Genomic DNA, 14,359 nt, shown 5'->3' with positions numbered 1-14,359 from the left:
GTAACTTACCTCTAAACCAAGTTGCGTCATTTAACCTGTAGATGGCATTAAAGTTAGTAAAATATGTTTAATTTTTTCCAAATAACTAAAACGATTTGTCCGATTTAAATGAAATACTAGTATGTAATTGTCAGTCGTAGTAGATGTCACTGTATTTACAGACTGAAAAAATACCCCGACCTCTTAGCAAATATGCTTATATACTTTTTCTAGAGGTGGCATTACAACTTCAATTGTTATACTAACATAAAACCAACACATTTTAGATTCAAATCTGATTTAATTGTCATAAAAAATTTGACTTATTTGATAATAAAAATTAAACAAAGCTGAAAAATTTGCAGCAAATGTTCACCATTTTCCATAACACATAATTCATTTTATTTGATGATATTAAGGGAAACTACTACTTTGCATGGCCCAACCGCCATTGAATTATACTAGCAATATCTAGTAAATAGATCGCTCTCTGCCAGTGTGGTATATTAAAGGCAGCAGTGATTATTCATAGATGTAGCATGCTGCTATGTCTCACAAACCCGATTAGGTGAAAATAAATAAAAAAATCAAATTTTCTTTATTTTGCAAATTATCTATGATAGTTTGTCATTCAATTTGTTTAATTTAATGGTTTGGGATTCAAATAGGCACAATCACAGTCACAGTAATTCAAATCTGACACTCACAGTTCACATAATAGCAGAAATTTAAGGTGAGATGATCGTTGTTTTTTAAATGAATTTCTTGTTATTTAAAATGGTGATTACTTTAATCATTTTCATGAATTATTAAATTAAATATGCAATTAAAATTTTCTGTACTTTAGGAGCATTATATATTTCATTTTCACTGTCTAATAAATCAAATTTTTCACAGCAGTAAATAAGATTGTATCAAAAATCCATTAATGACGACACATAAAATAATTAAATACATAAAAACTGTTAGAAATACAAAAAATTTCTGAAGGGGAAAAACTTCATATAAACGATTACCTTTAATATAAGATTACAGCTGAAGTTATAAAATCACCTGTAACAAAAATAGCATATTTGTTTCATTGTGCAATTAGTTCGGTAAATATGTCAAAAAGTGACATCTGTACACAAGTCAATAAAAGCGTGAATCAAATTTTAGTTAAATTGGTCTAAGCCTTCCAGAATTATATGAAGAAAACTTAAAACTTTACCAACTTTAAACAAAGCAACTTGGTATAGAAATAAGTTACGTTAAAACACTACGAATCCTAACAACTAAATGTTCGGACAAGCTATAATTTCCGTAATAACAGTATAATGTCATCTAATCTTAGAATAAACTTATTCTACATGAACGACTTCATTTTACAACTATTGCAATGACTATTTTACATGTAATTAAATATATTCTGATCTGTAAATCGCATCACAGTAATATTTTGTTTAATTTGCTGACAACTAAATGTTTGGACACGGCACTTTTGGTCTCAAAAACGAAGTAGGTGCTGTAATTACAAAATACCCTCCAAAAAAGTATATGAAATGATAATTCAACATTATGAATGAGGGAAATCAATGAAACAGATATGCCGAAATCCACAATTGAAGATATAATTAAAATGTACCGAGAAATTGATAGCGCAGATCTTAGCGGAAATAGTTCTAGTCGACCGCCAAAAGTGATAAAAAAATGCCCAAAGGCCTGTTGTTAACATTGGCAAGCTCCAAGTAAGAATGAGAATTATCGCATATTGCTTGAATTGCAAACTTAAGATTTGCGACAGCATTTTGCAATTTTCTCGAAAATGGTGTAAAGTACAAAATTCCTTTTAGAATAACAAAAAAGTAACAAAATCTCTAATAGTTTTTTTTGCAATGTGCCAAAAGAGACTTGTTAACTTTATGTAACCTAGTTGAGGTAAATTTGGTAAACTTTATTTAAAAATTGCATATAATTTATAATGAATAATGTGCTGTCCAAACAATTAGTTGTTAGAGCTCGCATTTTGGTGTATTTGACATGCACTGTAAATTCATCTACGAATAATAATCTTGGCTCGGGGAAGGCCCAAACGTCGGGAAAGTCTTTTTTGACGGTTATATTTTCCGGTCTTTACTAGTATTTGATAGTACCGTAAGTTGAAAGACTGGTCGTAAAGGTGTGTGTGCCTTGCAGTTATCTAATGGAGATAGATCGGGTGGCGTCCCCCACCTACCTGCCAACTGAGCAGGACATCTTGCGCGTCAGGGTGCCCACCACCGGCATCATTGAGTATCCGTTCGACCTGGACGAGATCAGGTTTAGGTACGACAGGCCGACGGCATGAGAGCTTACTTTCGACTCAACGGTCGCATTGGTTGTGTTTCCGGAACACTCAGGGGGCCGTTGTTGGTTCCATCCTGTTTGACTTTTTTAGTCCCATTTAAGAAACGATAATAAGTTAAAATCATGCCTTAAAAACATTACGCTCAAATATTTTATTGTTCAGTTTCATTACAAACGTGTATGCCGTTTGAGTAATAAAAGCCTATTTGGGGACAGAGTTTCTGCAAAAAGAAATAATAGGGCGAGTGGTCTCTTGCTGGTATATGTAGGGGTGAGATAACATTGGATTTTCAATTTACATGTTACAATTTGTTACTTATCTCTTTCATCAGTCACTGCACAAAACATAATTTCATTTCCGAATTGATTCGACACTCGTTGAAAAGAGTAAGAGGGGTTTGTATTCCTCATTTTTTTTTAATGCCAAATCTGTTCATTGGATCCTAAACCTTCATGTGAAAATGATAATTACATTTCAAGTAATACTTTACTTAAAAATGTAATATGGAATGTAGTTAAAATCTATTTAATATCCACCCACTAAATTGATCTAATTTGACCATTTTCTATAATAAAAATCAAGAATAATAAGCCTAGATAGACACAAAGGTACTAGACTAATATAACTGCGCAGACTTCTGCGATTAAAATAAGACACTCTAGCATACTGAATGTTGTATTAAGAAGCAACAATTTTTAATATATAAAGCTATTTTTGATATACAAACAACTTTTCTTTGGGCTACATGCTCCAACTGGCTTTGAATAATTATACAATAGCGACAATACCTGTTAAAAAGCTGATAATAAATAATGATTCAAAATAAAAACTAAAAATGATATGTTTAAATATAAGTAATACAAAAGCTCATACCTGATATATTGAAATTGTTAAATTCGATCATTCAAAGAAATATTTTGTATTCTTTCTGCTCTATTATTACCACTGACAGACACTAATCACTTAAAAAATGGCTGCTACAAAGAGATCTTTTGGTTTCCACATTTCACTCGGGTAGTATCCATTCTCATATGTTTATGTTTTCAAAATAAATTTATAAAAGGTAAATATTTTTTTAGTTAAAAAAACAATTACAACGATCCAGTCATTGACTGTTGTTTCAAAATATTATTTCTTTTTCCTAAAAGTTTTTTAAGTTTTTAAGTGTGACTCATTTGTTTTTAAGCCAACCACTAAAATCTTTATTTATTGTGCGATTTTAACCGGATTTTTTTGAGCCAATACTAAATTTTACCAAAAAATTTTAAATATGTAATAGCGATATCGATAGCGAAATCAAAAATTCATGGGTCTTTACTTTTTTTTCATTAATTTATTGTTGATATCAAGTTGTCCATGAAGCAAAACAAAAAATGAGGTAGTTAGGTAATAGTCAAAAGTGACAAATTATTGTGAAGTTAAGTTTATCTCGTGTTAATAACCTTGGAAAATATACGGTTAACAGACAAAATAGACATTGTAAGATTTGTTGGCGATAATGTGTGTTCGGCAAGAAATGCTGCAATAGAATTTAATGGTAGGCACCCAAACAGAGGAGTAAGTTAGAGTAGTGTACAGTATATTAATAAAGTTTTCAATAAAACAGGCTGTCTTTCAAAAAATTTACTTAAAACTGGATATAATGGACGTCGTAGAATTTTGAGAAATAATAACTAGATTTTACAATATTTTTAATAATATTCCCCGGGCTAGTATTAGAGTGGTTAGTTTAAATCTTAATATCCCTAGAGAAAATACCAGAAGGTGCCTGGCAGAAAATAAAATAAAAGCTTTTAAATTAAAATTTGTCTATGCTTTGGAATTGGGAGATGAAGAAAGACTTTTGGAGTTTTGTTATTGGCTACAGGCAGAATATTTAAATGATCCTAAATTTTTCAGTGAAATTTTATTTAGTAATGCAGCCACACTTACTGCAAATGGGGTAGTTCCGTCCCGAAATTGTCATCATTGGTCAGTTGAGAATCCAGAATTCATTATAAACGCAAAGAGGCAGTATTCGCAAAAAGTTACGATTGGTATAGAATACTAAATAATAAAATAATTTCCCTTTCTTTTATTTCAATGCGAATAGATTTTTAAATTTTCTTAATAATGAATTTCAGATTTCATTAGATGATTTGCCTTTAAGAAATCTCCTTAACTTCAACTTTCAGTTAAATTGTAGCCCTATTCATAACGTTGCCTTTAATTGAATGGCCACCGAGATCCTCAGACTTGACACCATTAGATTTTTTTCTTTGGGGTTTATTGAAACAAAAAGGCCACAAACTGTACACACGCTAGGATAATGCAAGCCTGTGCAGAAATTACTCCAAACCAAATACAAAAGGTAATTACGAACATACGTAAAATAATTGAGAAGTGTAATTATTTAACTTTAGTTGGTTTCAATTTCATTATTTTATTTTTAAATTTGTCAAAACTAAGATCATTAATAATTATTATAGTATCACATTACTAGAGTTTAGTTAATTTAATTTTTTTGTTTTTGTTTTACTTCATGGACAACTTGATATCAAGAATAAATTAATGAAAAAAAGTAGACTTGTGAATTTTTTATTTGGTTACAAAATCGTTATGATTCTAAATTTTTTGATAAAATTTGGTATTGGCCTGTTCTGAGGGATCGTGAATCCAGTGGCGTAATATATTTTTTTCTCAAAAAATCCCTAATATGAAACTTTGGAATTTTACTCCTAAAAACGGACATAGTACGCCTTGGATTTTGTGGAACCACGCTCATTTTCCTTCACAAAGCACACTTCGTCAAGCTCTAAATCTTTAAAAAAAAATCCGGTTAAAATCGCACATAAATAAAGACTTTACGGGGTGGTTTTAAAACAAATGGGTCATATTGTTTTTACTGTTAATCTTTATTGAATTAATAAATACGAGAAGGGAGGCTACTCGATTAAATAATTCTAAGTGAAATGTGGAAAAAAAAGATCTCTTTATAGTAACTATTTTTTACATGACTACTGTCGAAATAAATGAAATAGACACCTGAGTTTGGAAATCGATATTTTAACAAATCTTTTCAGATTGTTGTTTACAATTATTTACTACTTAAGTCAGTTTATTTTTAAAGAATGCAATATTTACGGAGATAGCACTCCCTTCTGTTTTCCTTAAAAATAAAAAAAAGAAGAGCTTTTGAGACAAATGACCTTCACAGTACTAAAGACAATAGTTCGAATTATTGTCAGTAAAAATTTGGAATTTTTTTATCAATTAACAAAAAAATTAGTTAAAGTGAGAGAAATTTTTTCAACATTTTCATTAATAACTAAAGAATGGCATAACGAAACTAACTAAAATTTTAGCACACAATAGAGTAATAGCGAGGCCAAACATGGTCCAAATTTCAATTCAATTTTTCAATTTTTTTACCCCTACGTTTTCTTAATATTGGTTTGCATACTCAGGGGTCTATTTCATTTATTTTGATAGTAATCAAGTAAACAGTGATAATAGAAGAGCAAGAAGTCAAGATATTTCTTTGAATTATTTTGCAATATTTGGCAATTTCAGTATATCAGATATCTGTTTTTGCGTAAATTATATTTAGACATATCATTTTTACTTTTAGCTCAGTACCTTTAAAAAGAATGAAAAATGCAAGGGCTAATAACGAAATATATTTTTTAAATGGAATTAGTTTTATTGCCCTCAATTTTTTTACCAATTTGCAGTTAAAATATGACAATTTGTGTTGTATCAATTTTGTGATCAGTTTATTGAGAAAAGAAAAAACAAGTTTTAATGTAATGTCTTAAATATTTCATAAAGTTCAGATAAAGCTATATATTTTCTCTTCTAGAAAGTTTTATAAACCCCGACAATTTTAAACGGAACAATTTTTCTGGGATTGATTTTATTTCTATAAAAAAGTGAAACGGGGATGGGACCCGTGCGGCCGGCGGACCAGTCCAAAATTCTAGTTCTATGTTTGTCGTTTTGCTTGTTGCACGGCGTACGGTACGGCAGAAAAGGCGCACTCACACTATCTACTAGCATTTAATTCTTAATTTTTAGCTGGTTTTGTGTATTATGTTGCTGCATGTTGCATGCTTGTGTTGGTTGCAGTTATCTTAGCGACTTGGAGCGAATACGGGCTCCGGAGTACCTGCCCACCGAACAGGACATCCTCAGAGCGAGAGCCCCCACGACGGGCATCATAGAGTACCCGTTCGATCTCGACTCCATTATCTTTAGGTATGATACGTTTTAACTCTAGGTCAGTGTGGTCCTGGTTATTTTGGTTGGGCATACCGTACGGAAAAAAAATATGGAATGAATTTGATTTTGTATACGTCAATTTTGCATTTAAAAAAGACACTTTTTCGTGTACCCTGCTTCGTGATTGATGACATGTTTTTCTTAAAAGAATTTATAATTTTCGGCCCAATTCTCGTACAATATAACTTTCTGGAAGTGAAACAATCGAATGAGGGGTACATTAATAAGTGTCTTTTCCAAATGCAGAGGAAATTTGTTCCATACTTTTGTCCACATGATATAATTTTCAGTTTTCTTTCAAAATCAGAACGATAAAATACTTTTGTTAAACCAGTATCCTCAAAATTATAAACCTATATGTTCTAATTAGGTCATTATAGGGTTTGTTGGATATTCAGAAACATTAAATATTAGCTGAAAAGAAGCAGCAATATACGTACCAGTAATTGTTAGTGATCAAGTGTTTGTTCATCCATATTTCATAATTATTTTAGTGTTTTGGTTAAGGTGTTGAATTAAATTGTGTGCAAGACTAATTATAATCAATTAGGACATATTTATAAGTATTAAAATTTTCAGTCTGTGTTTGTAAACTTCATTTAAAACATACTACGTACCATTATTGGGTCAAAGAAGTGACGACGAATGGAACTTTATTGACTAGAAAAATTAACCCATGAAGGCAATTATAATTGTTAAAAATATTTTTATTTAATTTAACTAGATGATTTTCCGTCACCTTTTAAAAATCACGTTATTAGCCAGAAATTGTCCTCAAAAATAAAAAAAATAAAACCATAGAAAAAATGCCTTCTGAAACGTCAGAAAAATTACAAGAAGCAAGGCAGAAAAAAACCACCAAAGAAACTAAAATAATGAATATATATTTATGAAAATGCTAATTGATATTGTAAAATATTCGAAGATTATGTAGGAAGGCTTCTCAAATCTGACGATTACTGGTACATTTACCGTAAAAAACGACAAATCTTTTACAAAAAAAAATCTGGTTTTTTTCAAGTTTCTTAACATTTAAATTATTCAGTTTAGCTTTATTTGAATACACACTTCAAAATGGTGAACTGAATCTTAAAATGCTTTCAAATAAGGGTTTCCTTATTTTTTTCATATATTCAGTAATTGCAAACACGCAAATTACGATAAATAAAAATACAATAAAAAGTATCACTTAATATTATCAAGATGATGAAGATTTTTTAAATTCAGAAGTTGCTTATTGTTTTAAAGTTAAATAACTTTGTGTTTTACATGTTTATGTAGACAAAGGATTGAAATTAGTGTAGTGTAGATTTTAGTAAATATCGCAAACTAGATGCAGCGCAGATTCAGTCGAGTTTGATAATTATCATAACTGTAGCCTTCAACATTTCTGCAAGTAATAAAAATCAAATTTTATTCACTTAACATTAGTAGAAAATCAGAGATTGCAGAAACTTCATTCAAACCTATTTAGTTATTATTGGAATCAAAACAAGTTTATTACTAAGATTAATCTTGAACTTTTTTTAAAGAAATCATAACCTTGGTTCTGAAAATTAATGAGAGGGGTACTTGTAAAGTTTTATCAAGAAATAAAATTTTGTTTAGACATGTTTCGCTAATCACGAAATAAATTAGCATCAATAAATCTTTATTGCGTGGTTTACTATAATAGTGCTGTAATATCCATGTTAATATTGAAAAATAAGTAACAACAAAATTTGTACATAAAGATTCTCTCTATAAAGAAATTTCAGTCTTACTAACTAGATCGTGAAAAAACAACCAACACAAAATCGCTTAAATGTGTGCCTTTATAAACTAACTGCTTCAATAATCAATTATTCATATGCTTCGAATTGGCTTTCACAGCATGGAAATTTTTAGCATCTTTATTTTTTATTCGTAGAAATTGGCAAGGATTATTATTAGATCTAACACAGCAATTTTAACAGCATCGCTTATAGTGTGATAACACCATATTTTTCTTGCCACGATACATGTGGAGATATTTTTTTAACATGAATTTTATGCATTGTAGAATGGTAGACGTAGGGGGACAAAGATCAGAAAGAAGGAAATGGATCCACTGTTTTGAAAACGTAACTTCCATTATCTTTCTAGTAGCATTAAGTGAATATGACCAGATCCTCTTCGAATCAGAAAACGAGGTAAGTCGTCGCTCGGGAAGAATCGTTTAAAATCCTTACGAAATTAATGTCTCAATCTTTTCCAGAACCGTATGGAGGAGTCAAAGGCTCTTTTCAAAACAATTATTACCTACCCATGGTTCCAACATTCAAGTGTAATATTGTTTTTAAATAAGAAAGATTTACTAGAGGAAAAAATTATGTATTCACATCTTGTTGACTATTTTCCTGAGTACGATGGTAAGTAATACTTCTTTTAAGCCAGTAAATGTTGACATCTTGTATTAAGGCGCCAAGCAGGACCATATTGGAGCAAGGGAATACATTTTGAAAGTGTACCTGCGGGAAAACCCTGATCCAGAACGCAGTTGCTATTCTCATTTCACAACAGCGACAGGTTCTTTTTGACAGAATTTCAGTTTTGCGCTGTAGGATTATTGCTAGTTTTACCAATATTTGATGCTATTACAAAAATGTATATATGTAGTTTGTGTAGCCTTAAATTTGCTATAGAGTATCATCTATATAAGGTGCAACTTTGAATGGGTGGTCATGTATTAAATTTCCTTTATTTACCACAATTTTTTAACAACAGTTTACGATCTTTGACAATTTTGACATTTGGAATGCCTTCTGAAGCACATGAAACATCAAGGTGTATAATTGAACCTTCGAATAGCCCATGGAATTCACTGGAAGTGCTCTTCACCAAGAAAGATGGTTCTAGGTTCTACCAGTTTTTATGTTGACTAGAGAAAGGTCAGTGAAGAAAGACAATTATCTTCTAGTTGGAATCCTGGCAAATGCAAATTGGTTTGCTATGTTGGGTCTCAAAAATAGTATTGGCAAGCAGAAGTCGATTCACAGGACAAAGAAAAGACTGCATTCTCTACTTGTACACTTCAGAGTCAAGTTTTTTGATCTCTGCAATGTTCCAGCCACATTCAAAAGTCTCAAAACTTTACCTGGAAGATCTGTCTTTAACGTTTGGAAAACCTTCTGAGGGACATGAAACATCAAGGTTTAATGGAACCTTTGAATAGCCCATGGAGTTTACCAGTAGTGTTGGTCACCAAGAAAGATGGTTCTACCAGATTTTGTGTTGACTACAGTAGGGTCAGTGACAAGGAAGAAAGACAACTATCCTCTACTTAGAATCTTGACAAATGCAAAATAGGTTTTCTACATTGGATCTCAAAAGTGGTTATTGGCAAGCAGAAGCCGATCCAAAGGGGAAAGAAAATACCTTTTTCTGCTGGAACATGTTTTTGGCCTCTGCAGTGCTCCAGTCACTTTCAAGAGTCTCATAGAGACTATATTACAAGAATTTACTTAGAATATCTGTCTTGTATACCTTGATGACAATTTGGAAACTTGTCTTAAAGAATAGCAATTAATTATGATGAATGGACAATCAGGAAATTAGAAAACTTAGTGAAGACCATTGAACCGATGACAGTCTAAAATCAATTAGTTTGAAGGAACAAGGGACTCGACCAAAACGGACAGAAATATTCGAAAATCACTACTGTTAAAAGGTTACTGGGCAGTATAGGACTGTCTTACGTTGGAAAATGGGTTACTGAAGTGGGAATGTCAAGATGGCAAAGAAGTACGATAACAGTTTGTACTGCCAAAGAATAGCGGCAACGAAGTGCTGAAAGAAGTCCATGATGGAGTGAAGTTAGAGAAAAGTTCTACTGGCTAGGAAGCCGAGCAGATGTAGAAGATTGGTGTCTTGGGTGTGCTGGCTGTTCTAGCAACAAGGGACCTAGAACAAGAAGGCGGAGCCAGATGAAATAGTACAACGTTGGGGCTCCTTTTGAAAGAATGTCCAAGGGCAGCCTAGAGAAGAGTTTAAGTACAGTTTAAACTCGACTACCTATTTGATTTAAAAAAATATATATAATTTCAGATTAATGTTGTATTGCCCTAAAAAACTGACTCCCCACTTAAAGTTGCATCCTGTATAATATATTTAAATATTTTTAAAGAGTATTAAGTTAATTACAATTAATTCTAAAATTTTTTCTAAAATTCTCGTCATATACACGATTTCTTATTAATGCAGGGTGACTCAGTCATAATGTCATTAATTTTAAGTAAGGGAAAAATGATGAGAATACGAATAAATTGATAATACATATTTACACTAAAAAAAACTATTTTCAAATCATTTAAACCAAACTACAAAGGTTTATCGAGAGTGAATCTTAACTATCATATTCGGTTGTTAACCTAGCTTTTACTGCGTTTTTAATAGTGAACGACAAAAATAGACCTTTTTACCTAGACGCATGAATGAATAAGATATTTTTTTACATTTTAAATATTAACAAGTTTATTCATTTGTTAATAAAAACAAATGTATAAGGATAATAATTGTTTTTGGATGTTAGGTAATTTAGTATTAATATTGTTAACGCTTTCACTATGTTTTAAAATTGAATATGAGTTTTTAGTATTATGTTCAATCAATTATTCAGTTTATAGTACATATACCTTGTTGTGTGACTTATTGCTTTTCGAAGAGTAGTATGTGGTACTTACTATTTAAAATGATAGTATGGCTAAGAAAACATTCATCCGTCTATAGGATTTTGTTAAGGGAGATATGCAACAGAGATTTTTTTGTTATTCTTTCCGAAATTACCTGTACTATAAAGTTTCGGTGAGATAATTGGAATATATGCCCAGAATTTTTTCAAAGTGGCCGAGTAATCTCTAACCTCAAACTCGATCATACGAAGTTTGACATATTAGCTATAAAAATGAAAAGAAAAAGGGAAAATTATGTACTAAAGGCTGCCAAACAAACAAAAAAATCATGAACATTAAATATATTCCTAAATCATGAATATAGACCCAAAACATAACCTCAAATTTATAAATCTTAACCTAAAACGAACATACTCAATTTTTTCTAAACCTGTGAGTATAAATCCATAAAAATTGTACTTTTGAGTGTGCAACCATTATTTTGCATAACTCTAACTCAAATTCATAGGAAGCTGACCAGGAATCCTGAAAACCTAACCTCAAATCCAAAATAATTAAGTTAAAAATCCACAGAAACGATATATTTTTTTCAACAAAGGAAATTGGGTATAAGATTTATAAATTTGAGGTTATGTTTTGGGTCTAGATTCATGATTTAGGAATATGTTTAATGTTTATGATTTTTTTTAGTTTGGCAGCCTTTACATAATTTTCCTTTTTTTTTTTAATTTTTAGATACCGGATATGTCAAACTTCGTATGATCGAGTTTGAGGCTAGAGATTACTTGGCCATTTTGAAAAAATTCTAGGCATGTATTCCAATTACCCCACAGGAACTTTATAGTAGAGGTAATTTCGGAAAGAACAAAAAAAAAATCTAAGTGCTATTTGATTAGTTTTGACGCGTGGCTCGGATTTTTTCCAATATTTCCCACTGTGCGACTGGGTAAACAGCTGTTTTGCTTCAACTTATGAACGCTCTATAGTCCGCTGGCCCATGCATTACCTGTTGCAAACTAGAGCACTGAGTTAACGGTATTTAAGGGGTAATTTACTTATTTTATAAAAGATCGAGTAAAATTTTTTTTCTTCGGTTTTCTGTCTTTTTTTAGTGTAAAGATGCATTATCAATTTATTCGTATTCTCATTTTTCCCTACACTTAAAATTAATGACATTATGACTAAATCACCCTGTATATAAAATGAATTCAAATGTTAAACAATGAACATCACATAATGTTGCAAACCTCAAAGAAATTATCTCCTATTCTTCAGTCTAAATTAATTTGAAATATTTTTACCCAACTTACATTTTTTTTTTGTGTTGGTGAAGCTCCAACAAGTGTGCATATTTTTAGAAAGGAAACATAACGTTTTCTTTGTATGAAAGCTATTTAAAGTAAATAACAAAAAAAAATTCTCAGAAATGTTTTTTACATTTTATAAATTCACAAACCTAGGTATGGTCCATCATATTAATTCCAAATTTTAAAGGTCGATATATTCATGTTAGCTAAGACATAAATCACATTGGAAATAATTAAATAATTCATTAATCAATAAATATGTCATGAGGAACATGTAATTATTTAACAAATAAACTGAAAATTGATTTTAAGATTCAATGTATAAAGTTGTTTACTGGTCTTTCGTAGTGCTAGTAGCTAAAAAGTATTTGTCTAGGTCCCCAACGAGATGCGATTGCAGCTAGGGAGTTTATCCTAAGAATGTTTGTAGACCTGAATCCGGACAGTGAGAAAATCATATACTCACATTTTACTTGTGCTACAGGTACTGCTAGTGACAATTTTCAAGGAGTTACCCTGAAATTCAGAAAATAAAACTACACCTTTCACAATAATAAATGTTTTCGTTTTGTTTTTCAATTTTGGGGCAGCTCCATGAACGCTTTGAGATAGTTTTAAGGCTTTAGGGTTCCTTCCCCTGCTTTCTATCCATCTCTTTCACAATAAAAATATGTCTTTATTTTTACTGCATGCCTACCGTGGAATGGGTTTTTATAATTTAGACACTGAAAATATTAAACTTGTGTTTTGTGCCGTTAAAGATACTATCATGCAAAGCGCTCTGAAAGAATTTAATTTAGCATAATTCCAAGGTAAATATCTGTTTTTCAAAAGCCGTTTCATACATATTTTCGTATTTTGCATTTCACGTAACTCACAAGTTGTATTTGTTCATTTTCGCAGTCATAAGCAGAGATCATGTGTATCGTTTGTTATATACGAGGGTTGTGTGAGAAATAAACTCCACAATGTCTGTTGTGGGGTATTTTAATCAAATACGGAAATTGCCGTATTACTTGAGATGTTTGCATTAATTTCTTTGGAATTTGTATTTTTAACTTTACTTAGCTTAATTTTTTACCAACAGGCCTATTTTATCCAAGTACCCTTGTATATACTCTTTGCATAATCATTCTTTCTCTCTGGCGTTTTCTTTTTTTCAGAGCTTTTCTTACATCTTAATTTTCTTCTTTATAAGTTGAATTGCATATAGGGTGATATTTAAATACGTTCCTCTTATGAAGATCAAATATCTCTAAATATGATTGATGTGGCTCAACAAACTTTTTTTTAATGAAATGAACAGTTTTAAAGTTATTTCCAACTTAGTGAATTTTTATCTTTAAATAATTAAGTTGCCACTCCAAGCTTTGTTAATCTACGTCTTTTGGGATAGTTGTGAATATGTCATATTTTTTTAAAATCTGTACGTCATCTATTTTAAAAATCATCTTTTTTTCCAAGTCTATTTCAGAAAATATCAATTAATTTCAGAAAAATAATTTCAATTTCAAAAAGCTTAAGTCGTATTTCAGAGTTATTTTTAATAAAAAAAAAAAACTATATTTCAGAAAACTTAAATCGTCTTGCAGAAAGCATCATTTGTTTTTCAGAAAGCATCAAATGTATTTCACAGTAATTAATTTTTACTTTTACTGCTTTGGTCTCAAATTAATAACATTACCTTCTTCGTTTTATTCATTTTTACGAAACAACTTTTCGTTAATACTTTCATGTCAGTTGAAGGTACATCTTTAACCGTCATCGTAGTCATTTTAAAATATCGTCTATGTGTAATACAATTTATGTTCTAAAATACATTAATTCATTGGGATGCT

General features: G+C 30.8%; 1 protein-coding gene across 3 annotated transcripts in view; it reads left to right on the top strand.

Annotated features, from left to right (window-relative positions):
* Nucleotides 1-14,359, top strand: part of LOC108906091 (guanine nucleotide-binding protein G(q) subunit alpha) — a 36,637-nt gene that overhangs the window by 19,485 nt on the left and 2,793 nt on the right. Inside the window, exons 4-8 of one of the 3 annotated variants that reach the window (XM_018709244.1) lie at nt 2,155-2,283; nt 6,413-6,541; nt 8,607-8,736; nt 8,802-8,955; nt 12,898-13,005. In XM_018709244.1, the coding sequence (XP_018564760.1) occupies nt 2,155-2,283; nt 6,413-6,541; nt 8,607-8,736; nt 8,802-8,955; nt 12,898-13,005 (650 nt within the window). The remainder of the gene's footprint in view (nt 1-2,154; nt 2,284-6,412; nt 6,542-8,606; nt 8,737-8,801; nt 8,956-12,897; nt 13,006-14,359) is intronic. The other 2 variants (XM_018709241.1, XM_018709242.1) reach the window with 2 other exon arrangements.

This window comes from Anoplophora glabripennis, unplaced genomic scaffold (genome assembly GCF_000390285.2).
Source record: "Anoplophora glabripennis isolate ALB-LARVAE unplaced genomic scaffold, Agla_2.0 scaffold220, whole genome shotgun sequence".
Lineage (NCBI taxonomy): Eukaryota > Metazoa > Arthropoda > Insecta > Coleoptera > Cerambycidae > Anoplophora > Anoplophora glabripennis.
This window is presented reverse-complemented; position numbering and strand designations above follow the sequence as displayed.